General features: G+C 33.9%; 2 protein-coding genes and 1 pseudogene across 2 annotated transcripts; all 3 read right to left on the reverse strand.

Annotated features, from left to right (window-relative positions):
* Positions 1–2,065: 2,065 nt before the first annotated feature.
* Positions 2,066–2,998, reverse strand: LOC114631033 (olfactory receptor 8J3-like). Its single transcript, XM_028779339.1, has one exon. It carries the CDS (start codon positions 2,996–2,998, stop codon positions 2,066–2,068), a length of 933 nt encoding a protein of 310 aa, XP_028635172.1.
* A 7,034-nt stretch (positions 2,999–10,032) lies between these two features.
* LOC114631018 (olfactory receptor 8K3-like) lies at positions 10,033–10,978 on the reverse strand. The gene has a single exon (XM_028779326.1). It carries the CDS (start codon positions 10,976–10,978, stop codon positions 10,037–10,039), a length of 942 nt encoding a protein of 313 aa, XP_028635159.1. The 3' UTR covers positions 10,033–10,036.
* Positions 10,979–19,555: 8,577 nt separating this feature from the next.
* Positions 19,556–20,536, reverse strand: LOC114631094 (annotated as a pseudogene).
* Positions 20,537–21,893: the final 1,357 nt, after the last annotated feature.

The following is a 21,893-nucleotide window of genomic DNA, read 5'->3' on the forward strand; positions in this document are numbered from 1 at the left end:
GAGAGAGAGAGAGAGAGAGAGAGAGAGAGAGAGAGAGAGAGAGAGAGTATAGGTGTGTATGGTACAGAACTCAATACACATATATAGAATAGAACGCAATAGATAAAATTGTCTCTGATGACTGGAAGCTGTGTAATTCAAGAATTTTTACCTCTATGCTTTCAATTGAAATAGTAGAGTAGGTATTAAATATAAGAAGATGGAGTAGACAGAAGAAAAGACTCGAAGGTAATGATAGAATAAAAGTCTGGAAAATTACCTTCAAACCAGCAGATGAAAGCCTGTATTGAAAGGATGAAGAAGCAGGGTTCTTATGGCCAGACATAGTAGCAGTTGATTTGACACAGAAAATTGAATAACATATGTTAATGGTGCTTTCTTTGTTTCCAAATTTTATTCTGCTCAAGATTCCTGCCTATTGGAAGGTGCTGCTCACATCCAAGTCAGAGGCTGTTCCCTCAGTTGCTTTCCCACCTGTTAGTCATATATGACAAAGCCTTCACAAGCACACCTAGAACTGTTTTACTAATGTTCCAGGCATCTCATTAAGGTCACCTATCAAAATATTAATCAGATCAACTAATGTGATAACACACTGGTCTAAAAGGCCTGGAGTATTTTCATTTCTGATCCACCTATTAAGTCTTTTTTTTTTTTTTTTTTTGGTTCTGGGGTCATCCCTGAACTTAAATTCTCACTTCACTTCCTTTCTTTCTTTCTTTCTTTCTTTCTTTCTTTCTTTCTTTCTTTCTTTCTTTCTTTCTTTCTTTCTTTCTTTCTTTCTTTCTTCTTTTTAAAATTATTTTTATTGGATATTATCTTTATTTACATTTCAAATGTTATCTCCTTTCCCCGTTCCTCCCAAAACCCCCTAGCCCATCGCCCTTCCCTTGCTTCTATGTGGATGCCAAAAAGTGCTTGCTGATATAGCTGTCTCCTGAGAGGCTCTGCCAGAGCCTTACAAAATACTGAGACGGGTACTCACAGTCAGCCATTGGACTGAGCACGGAGACTCCAATAGAGGAGTTGAGAAAAGACTGCAGGAGCTGAAGGTGTTTGCAACCCATAGGAAGAACAACAATATGAACAAACCATACCCCCTAGAGCTCCCAGAGACTAAACTACCAACCAAGGAGAACACATGGAGGGATCCATGGCTCTAGCTGCATATGTAGCAGGGAATGGCATTGTCTGGCATCGATAAGAGGAGAGGACCTTGGCCCTGTGAAGGCTCAATACACTAGTGTAGTCCAGGGCAGTGAGATGGAACTGGGTGGTTGGGGGAGAGCACCCTCATAGAAGCAGGGGAAGGGGGAATGGGATAAAGGGATTCTGGAGGGGAAACCAGGAAAGCGGATAACATTTGAAACGTAAATACATAAAAAAAAAAAAAGCAAAAAACCCAAAAGCTATACAAGTGATTCGTTTGTGAGATTGATTTCATTTGGCTTTTCACATATCCAATACCTGGATGTACTGAACAATTATTTCAATATTTATCTTTTTCTGAAAAATAATGCTTTTGGTTACATACTTTATCATTAAAAACAAAATAAACGCATACTCAAATATTAAGAGTTAGATGAATAAATAACATTTTACAAAAAATCCGAAGGACTTATCTATCTATAATATTTGTTCAGAAGTTGTCTGTTACTAGAACTTCTGATTAATGATATTGCTAAGAAATGATTATAGATAGCCTCCAGTCTGTGCTGAAGTTTTCTCTTGTTTGTCAATTATGACATTTTCATACTAAGAATTGAACACAGGATTTTCTGGTTGTGGTGCAATTAACTCTACCATAAGCCATAACGTCAGGCCCCTGATTGTCCTTGCAGTATATTGTATTCTATCTTTGAAATATATTTTTTAACTTAGGTAAATAAAGATGAGATAAAACAATAAAGACCTCAATAAATCCAATTGCTTCTGAAGTTTTAGGTCCGGACATTTACCAACAATATCTTTGAAGAACTGTGATTTAAAAAAAAATGAAAATAAAGGGGAGGAAAGGAAATCTTTAAATAAAAAAATAATGGTTGAAAATTCATTTAAGATTGAATCATTTGCACGGATTTTTTAGGAATTCTTTCAAAGCGCACTTCACATCTTTGTTTCTAAAGCTATAGATGACAGGGTTCAACATTGGTATTATTAGGGTGTAGAACACAGAAGCCATCTTGTCAGTGTCTAAGGAGTGATTAGTCCGTGGTTGTAGATACATGAAGAGAAGTGTGCCATAGAACACAGTGACAGCCGTCATGTGAGAAGCACAAGTAGAGAAAGCCTTCTTCCTTCCTTCAGATGAACGGATTCTCAAAATTGCAAGTATTATGTTGAAATATGATACAAGTACAATAATCATTGAAAAAAACAGGTTTGTTGCTGAGAAAAAAAATACAACAGTTTCTGGAAGGTGTGTGTCAGAGCAGGACAGAGCTAACAGAGGAACATTATCACAGTAAAAGTGGTTGATTACATTGGAAGAGCAGTAAGAAACAGAGAACACACAAGGTGTCACAACAGTGGCTGTGACAAAACTAAAAAGGTATGTCAGAAACACCAGCAGAAGGCAGACCCGTCTAGACACCACCACCATGTAGAGCAGTGGGTTGCAGATGGCCACATAGCGGTCATAGGCCATCACAGCGAGCATGAAGATCTCTGCTACAATGAAAACCAGGAATCCTCCAAGCTGCGTGGCACATTCATAGTATAAGGTGGTTTTCTTACTGACTAAGAAGTTGACCAGCATTTTAGGAGCAATAACGGTGGAGTTGCCAAAGTTGATGACTGCCAGGTGTCTGAGAAAGAAGTACATGGGAGTTTGCAGGCGTGAGTTCATGGTGGTGAGGGTGATGATGCCCAGGTTCCCTGCTGCTGTCAGCATGTAAATGACCAAGAAGAGAAAGAAAAGTGGTACCTGCAGTTCTGGACGGTCAGATATCCCCATGAGTATGAACTCCGTGACATGAGTGAAATTCCATGGAGCCATTATATATTCATCTTTTAATGTGGAAAATAAAAAATGTTAACAAATCACCATTTTTATCTGCCTTATACAATAGCTTGCTAAATGTCTCATTCTAAGTCATTTTATTTAGAATGACAAAGCTAAATCATATTAAATCATACTTACTCTTTTTCTTTTCTGAGCATAAATATGAGAAATTACAGGGTGTAATATGGCTTCAACGTGTCTTGAACAACTGCTAATTAGCATTGATATGGTTATATGAATGACAACATCATAAAGTACCTGAAGTATGTTTATGTACACACACACACACACACACACACACACACACACACACTACTCCTGTTTCAATTATAAAAATAAGCACCTCTGAGGAGTTGAGCCAATGTGGCTGGATTATTTTGTTATTAGCTTTGCATCGTTCAGGCTTTTTACATTGATTCCTCTTTCTTTTCTGATTCAGTTTCCTACAAACAAATCTCTTCTTTGTTATTCGTCCATCTTAGTATCTTATTATAAATCTCAATGTTTTTAATCATAATTCATTTCTTCTGCAGTTCATCCAGTCCTGCCATGTTGCTCTGGCTTCTAGTTAATTTAAACTCTTTTACCTTCTTCTTGTATTCCTGTCTGGCATTTCCATTTATTTTAATTATACTAATTCCTCAACAGGTGTTACATATAAAATATCAAGCAGCATTTGCTTTGACATACAGTTATTTCTATCAATGTAATCTTACTTTAATAATAAGAATCGATGGCATCATCAACAATTATTGTTTTGGCTAAAATCTGTGAAATTATTTTTGAAGCAAGAGTTTATGTATGTATTTAATATATTTAATTATTAGGTCAATGATATACTTAAACATAACTAACAACAAGGCCAATGATATTATGATTTTGGTAAGCAAATAGCACTGAAACAGACATGATTGGAACTACTCAAATCTCTTTGTTCTCCTCAGACTCTTACTTGAATTATCATTGGGTAAAGTTTTTTAACTTTGCAAATTTTCTGAAATTAGCTTTCAAGTAGAAAAATATATAATTGGTGAACCATTAGAAACTATCAACAACTGAATATTTTTTAAAATCTTCGTAATTTTACTACCTTCATTTTACTTCTCAAACTTTCAGAATATGATTTAGAAATGAAATTATAAAACATTTCTTAATTAACTTATGAGGTTTTAATAGGTATCCTACCAATTCTCAACACCTAAGCATTCCTTTTCACTCTATGTGTTCCGGAAACCAACTCAGGGCGTTTTGGATGATATGCTGGTACTTTATCAAAGTGCTTATTCCTGAGTTTTAGAGATCTGGCTTCACAATTTTTTTCTGTATGTCTCTTGATTCTGAATTGTGAACGAAATCATTAACTTTTAAGTAGAAAGTCTTTCTGCCTTCCAGTAGAAAACAATTCAAAGAAAGAAAGAAAGAAAGAAAGAAAGAAAGAAAGAAAGAAAGAAGCAGAAAATATTTCTACCTTCCAATAGAAAACAATTAAAAGACAGAAGGAAAGAAAGAAAGAAAGAAAGAAAGAAAGAAAGAAAGAAAGAAAGAAGCAGAAAATATTTCTACCTTCCAATAGAAAACAATTAAAAGACAGAAGGAAAGAAAGAAAGAAAGAAAGAAGGAAAGAAAGAAAGAAAGAAAGAAGGAAAGAAAGAAAGAAAGGAAGGAAGGAAGAAAGAAAGGAAGAAAGAAAGAAGGAAAGAGATAGAAAGAAAGAAAGAAAGAAAGAAAGAAAAAAAGAAAGAAAGGAAGGAAGGAAGGAAGAAAGAAAGAAAGGAAGAAAGAAAGAAGGAAAGAGATAGAAAGAAAGAAAGAAAGAAAGAAGGAAGGAAGGAAGGAAGAAAGAAAGAAAGAAAGAAAGAAAGAAGGATCTCACCTTTTACTGTTAGCAATCTTGCAAGCAATTTTTGGAAACAGAATTATGGATGTCAGAGACTCATCAGATGTCTCTACTATTCTGCCACCTCTATGACAGATTAAAACCCTCTTTGTACTCTATGGAAGATTCCACTTTACTCACAATCTCTTCCTCTGTATTAGCAGCCCAGGCCAATTTTTCAGTAGAGACACTGGATATAAGTAATACCTCTGTCCAAGATCCTGCACTCTTAGATTAGAAGCATGAGTTCCCAGGAAAAGAATTTAAGTGTTGATAGAGTTTGAATGCTTTAACAAACATCTAGACTCTGAATTTCGACCTATAAATAAGTGAAATATGTCATACAACCTATGAGTAAGAACAATCTACTAGAACAAACATCTAGACTCTGAATTTCGACCTATAAATAAGTGAAATATGTCATACAACCTATGAGTAAGAACAATCTACTAGGATCTACAACCAATATGATGACTCTATGAAGATAACTTAACAGTTATAGATACTTCTGTCCCTAATAATTAGCTCACTGAAATGTATTTACTTGTTTGCTGAAGTCCCTTAACATAAGAAATTTACTTTTGAAAGTAAGTGTTTGATTCCAGAGGGAAAGGAAGACAAATGGCAAGCTCATTAGCAAGTCCCCACTCATCTTTTCACAAAGTTGAAGTAAGAATGCAGCTCATGGTTTCACCTAGGTGTTTATGCTAGGAGGTAGATGTAATGATTGCATCACATTATTCATTATTTGTCTATTTTGTGATGTATCTCTGTATCACAGTGTATTTAATTTTAAATATAGTAATAGAATGATTATAAATCTACTATTCTGCTCAAAGAGCAAACAAACATATATGGGACATAAAAAACTATTTGCTCTATAGTATGTATAGTTGTGTCATACAGAACAAATTTGTTTAATTTTTCTAAAATTTGGAAAACAATTTTAAGTTTGGTGAAAGTTTATAATACAAAATTATTCTTTTTAATTATCAGTTAATACACCTGTCTCACACTTAATTTGGGTAGGGGTAGAGTTATTTTTATTGAATAAGTTTTCATTTCTTATTTACCAATTGTAAAATTGTATACCAATTGTATATTTTAAATTTTTCTTTTTTTGTTTTATATTGTTTATTAGATTATACTTTTATATTATAGAAAAAATTTTAAATTTAAATATCGTCTTCTTCTGCTCCCACAATCCTTCCAGTTTCTTTCCCCCTCCCTACCCAACAAATTTTAAGTGATTAATGAAAAGCAAACAAAGAAAAAAATCACAAAATATATAACAAAACAAAGAAAAAAATTAAAACCACATCTCAAATGAAACAACAACAACAAAATCAACCAAACTGTTATGAAATAAAAGCACCCAACAAAACTGTAGAGTACATTATATTTTGGTCAACTACTCACACAACCACAAATATAATTTTTACTTTATTATTTTAATTGTATGTATATACGTTATCTGTGTGCAGATGTGCACCTAACTACAGGTGTATGCATAGGCCAGAGAATGGAATTTGATTCTAATTAATTGGAATTACAGGCAGTTGTAAGTAATCTGACATGGGTCCTTGAAATTGAATTAAGGTCCTAGGCAAGAGCATTATGTGCTTTAATCACTAAACTATTTCTCTACCCCCCTAATTAATTTTACAAATATTTTGCAAATATTTTCATTCATCTAGCATTATTTTTTATGTTATATGTCTCTGTGCATATATAAATGTCAGAGCACAGCGTTCAGGAATCAGTTCTCTCCCTCCACCTTTGGTGAGTCCTGGTTATTAAACTCATTAAATATTGTCAATTGTATCAAGTTTATTTAAACACTGAGCTTCTTATGCATCATTTACTTCATATATTATAATCTCTAGAAATGAAAAACCATTACATCACTACTATAAACTATACTCTACGCAGTTGTGTTTTCATAGGTGCTCAATATTTCTGTAATTAATTTTAAGTTTCTTGTTTAAACTAGTATTTTATATTTTGTATATTTATAAAGTATATTAAATTCAATGAAACAAATTTTCTTAGTGTTTCATTCAATTCTAGTTCATTGTTTATAAAAGTTGTATAAAATTATAAAAAACAATTTTAAATATTCATGAATTAAATTTTAATAAAATGTAAAATAGCAAAATGTTTAAAATGGCTAATTTTAAACATCATCACACATGATGTGGTATTGTGGGAGTAAAAATTAAAAACAACTTGGCAAGGACCGCCGGACGGCTTGCTAAGCTTGCTGAGAATAGCCATAATAAAAATATCAAGCCCCTCTAGGGACAAGGTGACCAAAAATGTAGAAACAACCTAAGACATATCTTGACCAGTCTAAACATGCCCAAGTGAGTAATGGGCCACCTGGTGTTTATCCTAGAAGGTCTGAGGTTTCATGGTCAAAAATAGTGGGCCATCCAGCCTGTCAAAATGATTGCTTATGCAAAGTGCTGATGTTTGAAGTATTCAATAATATGTAACCACGTCAGAATTTCCCTCTTTTCCCTTCCCCCTTGTGGCTCCCCCTATAAAAGTTCTAAACTTCCTGGGGTCTTCATCGATTCTCTCCCCTGCGTGGGATGAGTTTCGATCTGAGGGCCCTCCTTAGTAAACTGCCTTTTGCCATTTGCATCAAGTCGGTCTCTCATGTCTCCTTGGGTGTGCGCTGATCGGGACTTGAGTTGGGGGTCCGCTTTGGGGGTCCTTACAGTATCAAAAGTAATATTATTTATATTTGAAAGGAGTTATTGAGTTAAATTTATTTGAGTGTATGTCTAAATGTGGATGTTAGTAATTTTTATATTTCTTTCAAATTAATTTATTTAATTCGAAATTAATTAATTTCACTGAAGTTAATTCATGGCAATGAAATATAGTGAAATTGAAATAATTTAAACATTATATTCCTTCATGATTATTAGTGACTAATAGTGTAATTTTACTTTTTCATGTTGGTTTACTACTAATAATAAATCGAACTATTTTCTTTTTGGATGTTTTATTTCTATTTATTATTATTGTCATTATTATTATTTTATTATTATCATCTTTAATCTTTTTATACAATCCAGTCGTTATCCCCCCTCCTCCTCTGCACTACGGCAGTTTCTCATCCCATTCCTCTTCCCCTTTCTCCAAGAGGAAGTCCCCACACTCCCACATCATCCCCAACACCCTGACAGGCCTCCACGTTCTGTGAGGCCTCAAGACTCTCAAGGGTTAGGTGATGCTTCTCTCATTGAGGCCAGAACAGGCCTCAGTATATGTATCTGGAGCCTCGGAACAACTAGTGTGTACTGCCTGGTTGGTGGCTCAGTGTCTGAGAGATCTTAGAGGTCCAGGTTTGTTGAGATTGCTAGTCTTCCTATGGAGTCACCCTTCTCAACTTCTATAAGCCTTTCCCTAATTCAACCACAGGGTTCCCTGAATTCAGAGCATTGGTTGGATGTAATAAGTATCTGCTTCTGTCCTGCTTTTCCTTTCCCCCTTGTGCCTCCCCCTATAAATGTTCTAAACCTCCTGGGGTCTTTGTCGATTCTCTCCCCTGCGTGGGATGAGTTTCGATATGAGGGCCCTTGTTAGTAGACTGCCTTTTGCCATTTGCATCAAGTCAGTGTCTCCTTGGGTGTGTGCTGATCGGAACTTGAGTTGGGGGTCCTCTTTGGTGGGGCATCTTTTGGGTGTGTGTTCATCAGTAGTGTGTCTAGGTCTTCAGGTAGATCTATTTCCAATTTTCTGAGGAAGCTTCAGAGTGGTAGTACCAGATTGCAATCTCACCAGCAATGGAGAAGTGGTTGCCTTTCTCCACATTCCATCTAACGTGTGCTGTCCCCTGAGATTTTGATCTTAGCCATTCTGATTGATGTAAAATGGAATGTCAGGGTCATTTTCATTTGCATTTCGATGATTACTAAGGACTTTGAATGTTTCTTTAAGTACTTCTTGGCCATTTACGATTCCTCTATTGTAAATTCTCTGTTTAGTTATATACCCCATTTTTTTAAAAAAAAATTTGGGATTTTATATTTTTGCAGGTTAGTTTCTTGAGTTCTTTATATACTTTGTTTATTAGCCTTCTATCAGATGTAGGGTTAGTGAAGATTTTATTCCCAACCTGTAGGTTTCTCAGCTTTTCCTATCGACTATGTCCTTTGCCTTACATTACATTTGCTTATCAAATTGATACAATCAAAGGCTGCTGCTGAAATCAATATAGTACTCAGTGTTGCATGGGCCAAAGTAAAGGCTATCCTTTCATGAGAGAACAACAAGATATCTACTTAATAGATTAAGGCTTTATGTACAAGAATAAAAACAATACAGCATTTAAACAATTTTTAATATTTTAATTTTGAGAATTTCATAATGTACAAATAAGATCAGGCAATAAAAATAAATATCAAGCCAATAAATGTAAATAAAAGAAATATTTATATAAGCTTTTGTAGCAGAATTTAAGCTTTTATGTGAATTTATACGTTCATTTAGAAGCACATATACACTGAAATAGAAAAAAATAGACAACAAAAAAAGCTATAGGTTGTTTGACTGTCAAAATACGACATATTAACAAGCACAAGGGGCATCAGAGATGAAAGTAAAGTTGATGACAAAAAAGGGGAAGGATGCTAGATTCTCTTTGTGGAATGAGACATTTAGTTAAGGTCTATGGTGAATTACAAGCAAAGCTCAGTATGTATTTTTCCCTCACTTTGATCAATTTAGATTTTCACACAACTCATAGAAATGGATAAATTGAAAAAGCTAAAGAATATGTTTACATAAAATACAACACATAGATTCTTTAAGAAAACTTAATGAATCAAGTATATAATCACCATTTAAACCCTGTTTTACAGTTCCTGTTCTTTCTAAAGAACAAAGCTATACCACCAAATCCTGTGATCTTTATGCTTTTCTAAGGATATTTTCTGTGATCATATACCTTCTATTATTGAAAAGGCAATCCAACAATCCTCAGTAAAAGGGATTGAGTTCTATTGATTTCTTCATAAATTTATATACAGGATTTAGATGTTTGACTATTAATAATGTTAACAAATAATTTTGTTCAGCCTTTGTAATTTTGAAACATCTGTATGAAGACAAAGAGTGAAGGACTCACATCCTATGTTGATTTAAAAAAAAACACTATGTATTTTTTTCTGTGTCCTATGGAGAGCATTTTTTACATCTTTATTCCTCAAGCTGTAGATCAAAGGATTCAACATAGGAATAACCATGGTGTAAAACACTGAAGCTACTTTATCACTATCAAAGGAATGACTGGACTTGGGCTGCATATACATAAATATTAAAGTCCCGTAGAAGACAGTGACCACTGTCAGGTGGGACCCACAGATGGAAAAAGCCTTGCGCCTGCCCTCAGCAGAACTCATCCTGAGAATGGCTATGAGGATGAGCAGGTAGGACACAAGAACAAGTAGAAGAGAGGAAATCAAATTAAAAGCTGATAAGCACAACAATATCATTTCAATTTCTTGTGTATTTGAGCAGACCAAAGATAACAAAGGAAGACTGTCACAATAGAAATGAGTGATGACATTGGAGCCACAGAAAGACAAAGTAAAAATCTTAATTGTGATTAGAAGAGCTACAATTGTACAGTAAAGATAAGGGATTGCTACAAGCACCCAGCATAGTCTTTTTGACATGATGACCATATAGAACAAAGGCTTACAGATGGCCACATATCGGTCATAGGACATTGCAGACAGAATATAAATTTCACAAGCAATGAACATACTAAAGAAAGACAACTGGATAGCACAAAGATAAAATGATACTGTATTTTTATCTACAAGAAAATTTTGTAACATTTTGGGTCCCACAGCTGTTGTATAACCAAGGTCTGTAGTAGCAAGGTGTCTGAGAAAGAAGTACATGGGTGTGTGCAGCCTAGAGTCCACCATGGTAAGGATGATCATGCCCAAGTTTCCAATCAGAGAGATCAGATATATGATGAAGAAGAGTCCAAACAATGGAGCCTGCAGCTCAGGGCGGTCAGTGATGCCCATCAGGATGAATTCAGTCACCATTGTGAAGCTGTGGTTATCCATTCAGGTTTACAGAATGTGCTGTTTTGAGTAGAGACATTTGCACTGTGAGTAGATTTCAAATGTCATATTATTAAGAGTAGCTTCATTGAAATATCTCAAAATGTTTTAATTTATTTTTGAAAATTAATCTATTTCAAAGATGTACACATACTCTTATGCATATAAATGCACAAAGAGATAGATACATGTGACTGTAAAGACATAGATATGAAACTTTAGTTCTTTCTCAATGAAAGTTTTAATTAAGAGTATATTGTAACTCTTTAAAATAATATTTGCCTTTCCTAACTATAATGTGAAGAGCCAATTTAATTCAATATTAAACATTTTAATCTGGAGAACATTCTCTTTCACCTAACATGTAGCCAAAGAGCCATTCAGCCTCAAAACCTATTAATAATTTCAGGATGTAAGAATTTTGCTATACAGACAGATGTACATGTCTAAATTAATACCTATAAAATTATATGAATGTATATAGAACATCTTGCAAACATAGCATAGAACTCAATATAATAAGGCATGTCTGAATAATTCCAATGCACCAGAGGGAAATTCACAGAAGGGTAACAATTTTTACTTTTGATAAAAGGTGTATGTGTTGATGTTTTCTGAGTAAAGTCAGAAATAAAACAATTTACAACTGTAATCATGGAAGAAAGTGCAACCTCTGAGTAAATGAGAGCAAAGTTCGCCAGCAGTCACTGTTCTGTGTACAGCTGATTGTATTTAATTGACATTTCACTCACTTTTAAAGTCAATGAAAAGTGGCTGTTTTAAAGTGTGGTTACCTGATAGCATTCCATTCTCTGTATATACACTTTATATGTTATGCACGCAAAATTATCAATTATTACATGACTCAAAATCACCCAGTCTTGGTCTCTTTTGCATTGGTTTAATTTGCATTAATATAAAGTAAAAAATTAAGTGTGCTTAATATCAATGTTCTTATATGTAAAGACAGACATGAAAGTTTTCCTCTGAAGAGATTTACAACTCAAAGAAAAGAAAAAAACACCCTTTAGTACGAATTATTTGTTCATTGACACCTGAATGCTATTTTTCAGTACTCTGATGTCAGAAAATTTTAGTTAGTAGAAAAAGATTTCCATTATCATAAAGATATTTTGAATGTCTCTTGATTCTCAAGTAATAGTTTTCACACCCATTGTGAAACAAAGGATCCTTTTATCAAATGATCAGGCAATGGCTCAGGAGTTCTTTCCTCAGGTATAGCCACTGAATATTGGGACTTGAATTTGACACAAGGATGGAAGTGGAGAGCTAACTCATGAACTTGTCCTCTGATCTTTGTACATGTGCACTTATACATAATTAATTAATAAATTAATATATTGTAAATTTTTTAAAGATTAAAAGTAATCACATCTAAATTTTTCCTCTACAAAAACCACTTGTTAACATTTCAATTATTTAAGTTTCTTTAACATAATAGGTATTATTGTGGTCTTTTCATGGATATATTTTTTCATGAATTGTTCTAATTCCTCTCTCTCTTTCTCTCTCTCTCTCTCTCTCTCTCTCTCTCTCTCTCTCTCTCTCCTTTCTCTCTCTTTTCATCCTTTATATAGTTCTTTTCTTTATGTCAGATGCTTGACGACTAGGGGTTTATGATAATTTTTGAAAGGTATTCTTAGTAAATCTAGGAACAAATACAATTGAGTATTGGTAAGAAAATACTATTGACTTAATACTTTTGTTCTCAAATTCCATTCTTTAAATGATATCAAGTCATGTTGTTTACTATAGATGTCTTCTCACCTGGGTTCTTCACTGGTAATAAAATCATGTGTGTATGCGTGTTTGTGTGTGTTTGTGTGTGTGTGTGTGTGTGTATGAGAGACAGAGAGAGAGAGAGAGAGAGAGAGAGTTAATATTTTCCTTGCCATCCTCAGTAAAAATGTTCAAAAACTAACATGAAAAAGAGAAATGAAGAAAAATTATTGGTGCCCAGGTGTCTTGGAGTATTAAAAAGAATAGGCCCTTAAAAGCAAGTAAGCAACTCCAGATGGTGAAACTCTATCAAAGAATTTCCACATAAACTGTAGGACTCTGTGTGACACTTACCTGTTGTCAAACTTCTGCCTTCATTTCCCTATGTGGTTCTTAGCTCAAGTTTCTGAGATCTACTTTTTTGCACACTTTTAAACTATAGAGAATCTCCCTAAGGAGACATCAAGAAGTTATTAATTACCAGCAAACTTCTGAAGGTTTAATGATGTAATACTTAAAAATTATAAACTCTCAGGATCAATTTGTTTTCAGCTGAGATTTAGTTACTTGTTGTATAGGTCAGCATTCCCACTTACAAGTACTTATCAAAAGTAGTGCGGCTAAGTTCTCAAAAGTAAATTTATGCTCTCACGCTTATTGTGATGTAATGTGTAATTACCAGGATGTAAAAGAAACAAAATGTCCAATCATGAATGAATGAACAAGGAAGATATTTCATTCAAGAGAATAGTTTACTATTTAACTGTTAAAGTGCAAGGTATGATACCACGGATGAATGTTGAAAGCACAAAGCAGACTAACCAAAGATACCAATTTGAGATTTTTTTTTGTTTTTGTTTTGTTTAAATAACTTATTTATTTTTTTCTCAAATCGTAATTCATTGACACAGGGATTATAAACATAGAAAGGCAGGATGTGGGGAAGGGGATGACACTGGAGTATGGGTGTTCAGGGGGAATACAGATATCTTTCAGAACAGGGTATCGGCTGGGTGAAGGTTCAGGGGACAGGTCACTATGACTTTGCCTATGATTCACTTGTCCTTATCTAAGTTGGTATTGTCTGCCTATTTACAAGGTCTATGACTACTCGGGCTGATACATTTCCACAAAAGCTGCCTGTTTACCAAAGCTTATAGCCATCTGTTTCAATGTTTTTCCACAGAGACCCAAGACTTGGTGTTAGTATACATGTATGACAGGCCTATTGCTGATTTTAGGCCTTCAGTGTGTAAGCAGGGCTGCCCCTGACATCTCCTCCCTTCTCTAAGTATAGAAGGGCTGTGGTGATTCTAATCTTGTGAAGGCGGGAATATAGTCCTGACCTCCAGTAATTGAAGGGGACCTTGTAATGGCTCTGGTCCCCCTGTGTTGTTCAGTGAGGCATGAGGGCCATACCTGTCCTGATGTCTTTTTCCTGGAGAGGGGATACTTTTGACATCAACACCTATGCAGTCAGGCTTGTCCCTCAGGGAACCCAGAGAGATATTTTTAACTTTTATCTATATTCCCTTGCAGTGCTTAGCCTCGCAGCCTAAGCAAGAATTCAGATCGCCAGTCAGAGGGGGTTCTGGGTGGCCCCTCTCTGCTTGGTTTAGGGGCAGAAGTCCCCCCTTTTAGGTTGGGTGGAGATGGGTTTTGGAAACACCCTGTATAAAGTAACAACCTCATCTTGAGTCTCGTGGTCCTCCATAGCTAACTTATGATAATGTATCTGAATAGGTTTTGCTACCAAATTATTTATCTGCTGTTTCACAGAGTTAGTCAGCCTATTTGAGGCCCAGGGACCAGCAGAAAAAAGCAAAAAGAACCCAAATAATGGTCCCAAGATGGGAGGAAGTAGGGTTGACAACCTTGGAGAGGCTGAAAACCAATTCTTGTACCAGCATTCATCTGTCTCTTTCTCTCTCTGACACTCCTCCACTGTTGGTGGGATTGTAAGCTGGTACAACCACTATGGAAAGCAGTCTGGCAGTGTCTCAGAAAATTGAGATTGTTGCATTTGAAATGAATGATGCTATTTTACACACAGAAAGACAAAATGAAAATCTTAATTGTGAATAGAACAGTCACAGCTGTGTAGTAAAGATAAGGACCATTAACCAACATAATCTTGACATGAGGATCATAAGAGCAGATTCTTACAGTGTCCACATAGTGGTCATAGGGCACTGAAAACAGAATGAAAATCTCATAAGCAATGAACAACAGATAGAAGGTTAAGTTCAAAAGTCACCAAATCTAAAAGATACTGTGGTTTGATCTATAATAATATATCTTTTTAAATTGGATATTTCATTTATTTACATTTCAGATGTCATCCCCTTACCCCATTTTCCCTCCATAGAACCCCCTATGCCATTCCTTCTCCTCCTTTTTGCTTTTATACCATTCTAATCACATGCAAGTATTAAGATCAGTTCTAGGTTGAGGGACTAGTAATACAATAGATGCAAATAGTCAAGGATCAAGCAAGACAATAAACACAAATATTCAAAGGACAAGCAAGGCAATAAACAAAATTCCATGAACACTCCCGTGATCACTGTTTCTAAAGGCTTATGAGGAAGACCAAAATATTTGAGTCAACTGTACAATAATATTTCTAACATTTTGGTTCCAACAGCTGTTGACTAAACAAGAAGTGTAGGATCTGTCTGAGAAGGAAATACAAGGGTGTTTGCAGCTTGGAGTCCATCATGGTGATTAGGATCATGGCCAAGATGCCCATCAAGGAGATCAGATAAATGACAAGAAACCATCCAAAAATTAATGCGTATAGCTTAGGGTGATGCCCAGCAGAGTGAATTCAGTCACCACTGTGAGCTGTGGTCCTTAATCTTAGCTTATCAGACAACTTTTCTAAATACAACACTATATAATCAACCTATTACTAAGTTTACCTATTATTACTTGGAGGATTTTTTTATAAACTATTATAGGTAACATAAATCTTATTTTTCAATATGTAAAATTTGATCTTGAATACACATATACAACACACTTGTATATGACTTAAAAACAGACATAGACACAAATATACAAGAATGGGTCTAAACTAGATTTGTGTTACAAAATAACATTATTCCATGTCTACAGATATTTGGTGTTTGCAGTCTTGGGGGTATGTCCCCCCTCATATCAGTTGCTCACAGCCCAATTGAACTATGAATTATTCTATTTCATTAAATATTCATACCTTAAAATTATTTAGTAGATATTTTACTAGCTTCAAGATTTAATAACTCATTTTCTTTACAACATAATGATAAAAATTTCACAATGTTCTTACTCATTATTATATCTCTGTGGTCTTTCTTAACATAATAAAAATTTGGTATGTGTTTCTGTCATACAATATAATCTTTCACTGACATAAAATTAGTATTATTGGATCATACATCGACACAAATAATTAGATACATTTTAGAGATATGAACTGTTCTAATAAATTATGAGGATATTAAATTTTAAGGGAAGAATATTGTTTTCAATTGGACCTACATTTTGAACTGTTTGTGTTAATTATAAGGTAATGTGTTTACAAGACAACATATGTTTCAAAAAGCTTATTATGAGTATCAATATTTCCCAATTTATGTGTATGAATGTGGTATATAAACACCATATCAAAAAAGAAAATGTTGTAAGAAGGCATTTACAATAAATATTGGGTGTAGCAAAACATCTTCCTGTTATACTAGCACAAGATCATTTCCCTATTATGATACAGAACTCAGTGCAAAAACTTTGAACACAGAGATAGTATTTCTGAGAATCTACTAAAAATCATGATGAAAAATTTAAGAAAATAGCAGATCAAAATATTTAAAAATACATGTTAATATAATGTTTCAATGGAAAAAATAAGTAATACACAGTTTTGAGAGAGGTGAATATATTAGTCTCTGAATAAAGGACAATGAAATCTACTTTGTCAACATCTTGTTTAAAAATGATTTCTTTTTATGTGTACATTTGTGGACAAAAATAAAATGTACAAAATCTAGTTTCTAATATGTTGTTTATATTCTTTACTAATCTTGTGGCACGTTCTTGAAAAATATAATTTTCTTAGACTAAACATGAGAAAACACAAGATAAATAAAATACACACACACATACACACAAACATACACATATCACACATTTCTAGAGGTATCTCTATCTGTCTATCATCTATCTATCTATCTATCTATCTATCTATCTATCTATCTATCTATCTATCTATACATATCAATAAAAGGGACCAGAATAGATAATCTCTCTGAATATATCTGAATATATATATATATATAAATTTACACACACACACATATTTCTAGAGATATATACCTCTAGAAATTACAGAAAGACTATCTATCTATCCTGGCCCCTTCTTTTTTTTCTTTGCCTATTTTCCTAAAATTATAAAAAGTAAAAAACACAAACAAGGTGTGTCGGATATCATTCTTTTCATCAAGAAAGACAAGCACTTAATTTTTTTATAAAGATTTGTCTTTGATAATTTAGTGAGATACAGTAAAAAAGTAATGAAATTTTGCCATTATCATGAAACTTGTTAAATGTCTTCTTATTATCTACTAATTCTTTCAAACCTACTATGAGATGCAAATTTTATTTCTCATAATGAATTATAAGAAAGTGTTCCAGAGATGATTCATTTAATAAGGGTTTTTGTTGCTAATGTCGAAGACCTGATTTTTAAATTTGTATCCCACATGGCAGAAGGAGAAAACTACGTATTGCAAACTACCTCATATCTTGCACCATTTAAGCAGCCAGGAATCTGAGTACAGTTAGGTTATAGACCTTCTAGAAGATTCAATTATGATGAATCTGATGAAAGGACATAGCTTAATGAAATTCTAAAGACTTAATAGTTTATCCATAGATAAGTGTGACTCTCAACACTCATCACAGCAGCAAGTTTTGTTTTTATTGTTGTTTTGCAGCAAGTGGTCATTAACAGAGACCCACAATGGCTCAGGGTGTAGAAAATAAAAGACATCAAAATATTCATCCCTAAATATTACATCTTCATCACACCATTTTTGTAGAAAGGTTATCATCACAGAGTAGTATAGGTTTGAGGAGAGTTTAAGCATCAGGGGCAGTGGATGATAATAGCTAAACACTTTTTGAGATACATCAGGGTTGTTGTGCACATGAACTGAGAGTTACTGTGACTACATGCACAAAAACTCTGCGAGCTCAAGAAAGACAAAGATTTAAGCATTGAGTAGGGAGGGGAGAAGATGTCCCAATCCTAGCTGAGAAGCTATTGATGTTAACTAATGATTGTTGACTACAGAGAGTCATTATACTTCAGGGACATGAATCCTGAGGGACTACTCATGCCCTGTTGGTTTAAAATTTTAAAAGCTTATTCACTTTACTGCCTTTATATTAAAATTTAATATATAGCTGGTTTAACAAGTGAAATAGAAAGGCATTTCTCAATTTGCTATGTATTCATGAGTATCCTTATTTTGAAGTATATTCATTATTCAGGAAATTCACAAACTCTTTAAATAGAAGTGCTTTTTACCTCAATATATTGTGAGTTCTGAGGTCAGTCTTTTGTTTCTTGAAATAAAACATTGATTTCAACCCCTATGCATTACTATGAGTAAATCAGAATTTGAGAAATACATGTAATGTGCACAATATAGCAAAAAATAACCATGTTTATTAAATAAAATGATTTAACAAAAATAGAAAAGTTAATCTTGAAATTTTAGATTCCAGCCTCCTAAAATCCTTAAGATATTCTGCTGTTTAGTCTAACTCAGGGAACAGAGCATGCAACTTTGAACACATTTAATGTTCCTAATTCACCTTGTTTATATCCATTTAACAATCAGTAATGAAACCTAAAGCACATGTTTCAGGATTATGCCGCATTGATCTTGTGTTTAGAAGTTAGCAAAAGAAAAATGTGGTGAGTGATTGTAAAATCCTAAGAAAACAAAACAAAATAACAAAAACAAACAATAAAACTGCAGTCCTCAGGAATAAAGTCTTTTCTGTTCCTGTTCTCTGAGAGAAAAATATTTTAAACAGTACTTAAAAGACTTTAGAGACTATCACCATTACCAAGAGTGTTCATGATAGTGAATTGCTTTTCACCTGTGGTTTGGCAAATTATCTTTTAAAACAAAATAGTGTTCAAATAATGGGCAAGTTTTTAAATTAAAATTTTCACTAAGTTTTAATAGTTAATTATATGCTACTTATTAAAATCTTATATCACTTATTTTGCATCCAGACTGTTGTTCATTAACCAAGAATATGCAAGGCTCTAGCTCAATTTCTCATGCCAGGAATGACAAACTTTATTATTCACATCCAATTTAAATATCAAATTTTCATAGTTCTTATTATCAGCTTTATTATCTGATAATAATTTTTTTTGACATAGACATTTTAAACTTATATTTAGTTTTATGTACCTAATTAGATTGGCTTTGATATTGAAATCATATAATTTTCAACCAATAGTAAAAGTTTTTCCTTTATTATGTTTTATCTATTATCTATTCAGCTATTAAATTGGATTGATATCAAACCCACAAAATAATAGTCAAGCAATATAAAAACTCATTCCTTTATTAATGTTTGTAGGCTTTTTTTATTTCTCAAATCATCTAATTAGCCAATATTTAATTCAATAAACACATTGTTACCTTATTAGTTCTACATATTTTAAAAGAAATTTTCTGTTATGCTTCATTTTTAAAATTTTTGTCACGTGTTCCAGTCTTTAGAGAATAATTCTTTTCTATTTTCTTCACTGAAATTATAAATCATACATATTTATTGTGAAGTAAGACAACATTTAACAAACTGTGACTTCCATGAGAAGTTATTGTTCATCTTTTTCCTCTCTTTCTATGAACATTTTTACATCTTTGTTTCTTAAGCTGTAGATCAAAAAATTATACATAGAAATGATTAAGGTATAAAGATAGAAGTCATTTTATCAGTGTCAAAGGAATGACTCCTCTTAGGTTGCACAGACAGAAATACAAATGTCCCATAAAAGACAGTGACTACTCTCAGGTGGGACCCACAAGTGAAGAAAGCCTTCTTCCTGCCTTTTGTAGAGTTGATTCTTAGAAAGCTCTAAGAATGAGCATATAGGAGACAAGGATGACCAGAAGAGAGAAAATCAAGTTGATAGCAGATAGAATTGAAATTCTCATTTCGATTGTATTTGTATTTGTGCAGAGCAGAGATATCAAGAGAAGAACATCACAGTCGAAATGAGGGACGACATTGTAGCCACAGAAGGATGAAGAGAAAATATTTATGGTGACTATGAGAGAAATAAGTACACTATAAAGGTATGAGATTGCTACCAGTACCCAACATATAATTTGTAACATGATGACATTGTAGAGCAGAGGGTTACAGATGGCTACATAGTGGTCATAAGACATCATAGATAGAATAAACAGTTTACAAGCAATAAATAGAAGAAAGAAGACTAATTGTGTAGGACAAAGATAAAAGGATATTGTATTTTTACTGACAACAAAATTTGCTAACATTTTAGTTCAAATAGCAGTTGAATAACCAATATCTGTGATAGCTAGGTGTCTGAGAAAAAAGTACATGTGTGTTTGCAGCCTGGATTCCACTATGGTAAGTAAGGATGACTATGCCCAAGTTGCTGATCAGCAAGATCAGATAGATGATGAGAAACAGTCCAAACAATGGGGCCTGCAGTTGAGGGTGGTCAGAAATACCCCTCAGAAAAAACTCAGTCACTACTGTGAAGCTTTGGCTCTCCATCTCGGGTTCATGATAAAATCTGTTATGAATAGAGATTGTAGCACAGTCAAGAAATTTCAAATGCTATCATATTTTGTATTTTTGTTAAAGGATTAAATACAAGCATGTAAAATTAGTTTTTAAGATAAATGTACTAAAAAGGTTTATATATACTTCTATGCACATCCTTACACACACACATGCAAACATATGTGGTTTTTAATAAACAAAGACACAGATATGAATTTTGGTTCTCAACCAATGAGAAATTTTTACAGAGAATAACATAATTCTTTGCCATCAATATTTGGTTTCTCCAAATGTGATATGACCTGTTCCTTTAATCTAATGTTTTAATATATATATATATATATATATATATATATATATATATATATACACACAGAGGGAGAGATTGCATATATGTACATATATGATATGTCTCATTATATATTATATATGTAATATATTTATATATAAAGTCTTCAAACTGTAGATAGTTGGACTTATACACACATAGATTAAATTAATTTTTCCTTTGCATTTATTTCTGAAATGATAGAAACATGACATTTAGCAATTCTATATTTGACTGTTTTATTAAAGGGATGTTTTTATATATAGCCCTGTGGTATTCTGTCCCCTTTATGTGTATCAAAATGGGCTTAACATCACAGAGATCCTCCTCACTCTGCCTTATGAGTACTAGGGCTAAATTCATGACCCACCACTCCCAATTATTCTATCATTTTTAAGAAAACAGAAATACATGATTCCTCTATCTGCAACTTTTGTCTATTACTATAAAGGTGAATTCTTTCCACAGCAAAACCTTTTTTTTGCTGCTTTTATGAAATTAATGTTTATTGAATATTTTATTTGCATTTCAGATATTATCCCCTTTCCCCATTTCACTCTCACCCAGAAACACCCTATCCCATAGCCCTTCTCCTGCTTCTATGAGGATGAGCCCCCACTCACCTACTCCCACCTCCCTATCCTCCAATTCCCCCACACTGGGTCATCCAGGCTTCAAGAGACTAAGGGCCTCTTCTCCCAAATATGCCCGACAAAGCCATCCTCCCCTACATATACAGCTGGAACCATGGGTCCCTCCCTATGTGCTCCCAGGCTGGTGGTTTAGATCCTGGGAGCTCTGGTTGGTTGGTATTGTTGCTCTCCTCATGGGGCCACAAACCCTTTCAGTTCCTTCAGTCCTGTCACTAACTCCTCCATTGGGGACCCAGTGATCAGTTCAATGGTTAGCTATGAGCATCCAACTCTATATGTCAGACTCTGGAAGGCCTCTAAGGTGACAGCTTATCAGGCTCCTGTCAGCATGCACTTCCTGGCATCTACATCAGTGTCTGCCTTTGGT

This window comes from Grammomys surdaster, unplaced genomic scaffold (assembly GCF_004785775.1).
Source record: "Grammomys surdaster isolate TR1022 unplaced genomic scaffold, NIH_TR_1.0 350, whole genome shotgun sequence".
Classification (NCBI taxonomy): Eukaryota; Metazoa; Chordata; class Mammalia; order Rodentia; family Muridae; genus Grammomys; species Grammomys surdaster.